Source organism: Pyxicephalus adspersus, chromosome Z (assembly GCF_032062135.1).
Source record: "Pyxicephalus adspersus chromosome Z, UCB_Pads_2.0, whole genome shotgun sequence".
Lineage (NCBI taxonomy): Eukaryota > Metazoa > Chordata > Amphibia > Anura > Pyxicephalidae > Pyxicephalus > Pyxicephalus adspersus.
In genome coordinates this window covers 20,763,772-20,765,142 of record NC_092871.1, presented here as the reverse complement: position 1 = coordinate 20,765,142, position 1,371 = coordinate 20,763,772, and the positions used below count along the sequence as shown (strand labels likewise).

General features: G+C 38.0%; 1 protein-coding gene across 1 annotated transcript in view; it reads left to right on the top strand.

Moving 5' to 3' along the window:
• The window catches only part of LOC140343977 (HHIP-like protein 1), a 23,599-nt gene that overhangs the window by 13,876 nt on the left and 8,352 nt on the right, over positions 1-1,371 (top strand). The window contains exon 4 of the mRNA XM_072430883.1: positions 2-207. Coding sequence (XP_072286984.1) covers positions 2-207 — 206 coding nt within the window. The remainder of the gene's footprint in view (position 1; positions 208-1,371) is intronic.

Sequence of the window (1,371 nt, the reverse complement as noted above, 5' to 3'; positions counted from 1 at the left end):
CCTATGGAGCCAGAAACATGTGGCGCTGCTCGGTGGACAGAGGTGACCCAATCACTGGTAAAGGACGAGGCCGAATTATCTGTGGTGACGTTGGACAGAACAAATTTGAGGAGGTGGATCTTATCCAGAAGGGAGGCAACTATGGCTGGAGAGCCAAGGAGGGATTTTCCTGTTATGACAAGAAGCTGTGTAACAACGCATCTCTCGGTGAGTACCCAATTTGAAACAATGGAAACCTGGATGCAAAAACATGGAGCCCATTGATTACCTCTTCTAAAGAATGCTGGTTGTTTGGCTGTGCCTGGCTTCACTATATTACCAGTCACTGACCTAAAGCTGATTTCCCCTACCTTCTGGTCTTTATTCCCCATATTGTAAAATCTCTTATTAAGTATTAATGTTAATGTTAATATAATTTCAATTCATTAGCATTTTAAAATCTACATCTTTCAGCAAAATGATACAGGGTGATCTTGCCATGAAGGTCCATGTTAAGTGTCCAAATGTCCATTGTCATCTTGATACACCAGCTTTTGTTAGAAATGGCAAGTGGCTGTTTTAAAGCACATTGCACAGCCATAGCATAGTGGGGAAATCACATGTGCATGTATGTTGACATGATGTGCTTTCTCCTCAAGGGAGATCAGCAGCAATAACATGAAACAATTAAGAAAACTAAGGGGTCTATTTATATTGAAGAGGAAATATCACTATCCTCTTGGTTGCACTCCACTATGCACATTGCAGACATTTCCATTTATAAAAGTTGGACCTCAGCATGCCGGCAGTGCCGGCAACAAATATTCTTCTCAATTAAGCAGAAGGAGCTCTGTGATTGGAGGAGAGCTGGTCATGACAGGTCATATGACTGGAAACCCTATGGGTCTCCTGTTTTTTGAGTATAGAATTCTCATTGAACACATTTCTATAACACATTCTATATTGCTTAAATGTTCGATGCATGTCTCAAAACACATTTGTAAAACAAAAAATCAATGTAATACTTAAATGTGCATTGTTTGTTGTTTTAAGCAGCCATACCACTGTTTTTTAAATCAACGCCTTAATGGCATTCATTTAGGGTTTACACCTATTTAAATTTTTTTCAGTGACAATATTTATTTAATAGATTATACAGTACGACTCCTCGTGGTCAAATATCAGTTCAAACTATATATTTTGCAATCCTATTAAGAACGAAATTCTGTTTTATTGATCCGCTTTAAACACCGAAGGTCATAACCTACCTTGATCCAGGTAATACATTATTTAAAAAAAAAACCCATAGGATTGGATCACCCTTAGTTGGAGATACATAGCCCTAATAAATTAGAAACTGCCCTAATAAAGTAGGAAACCATAAACATTGTC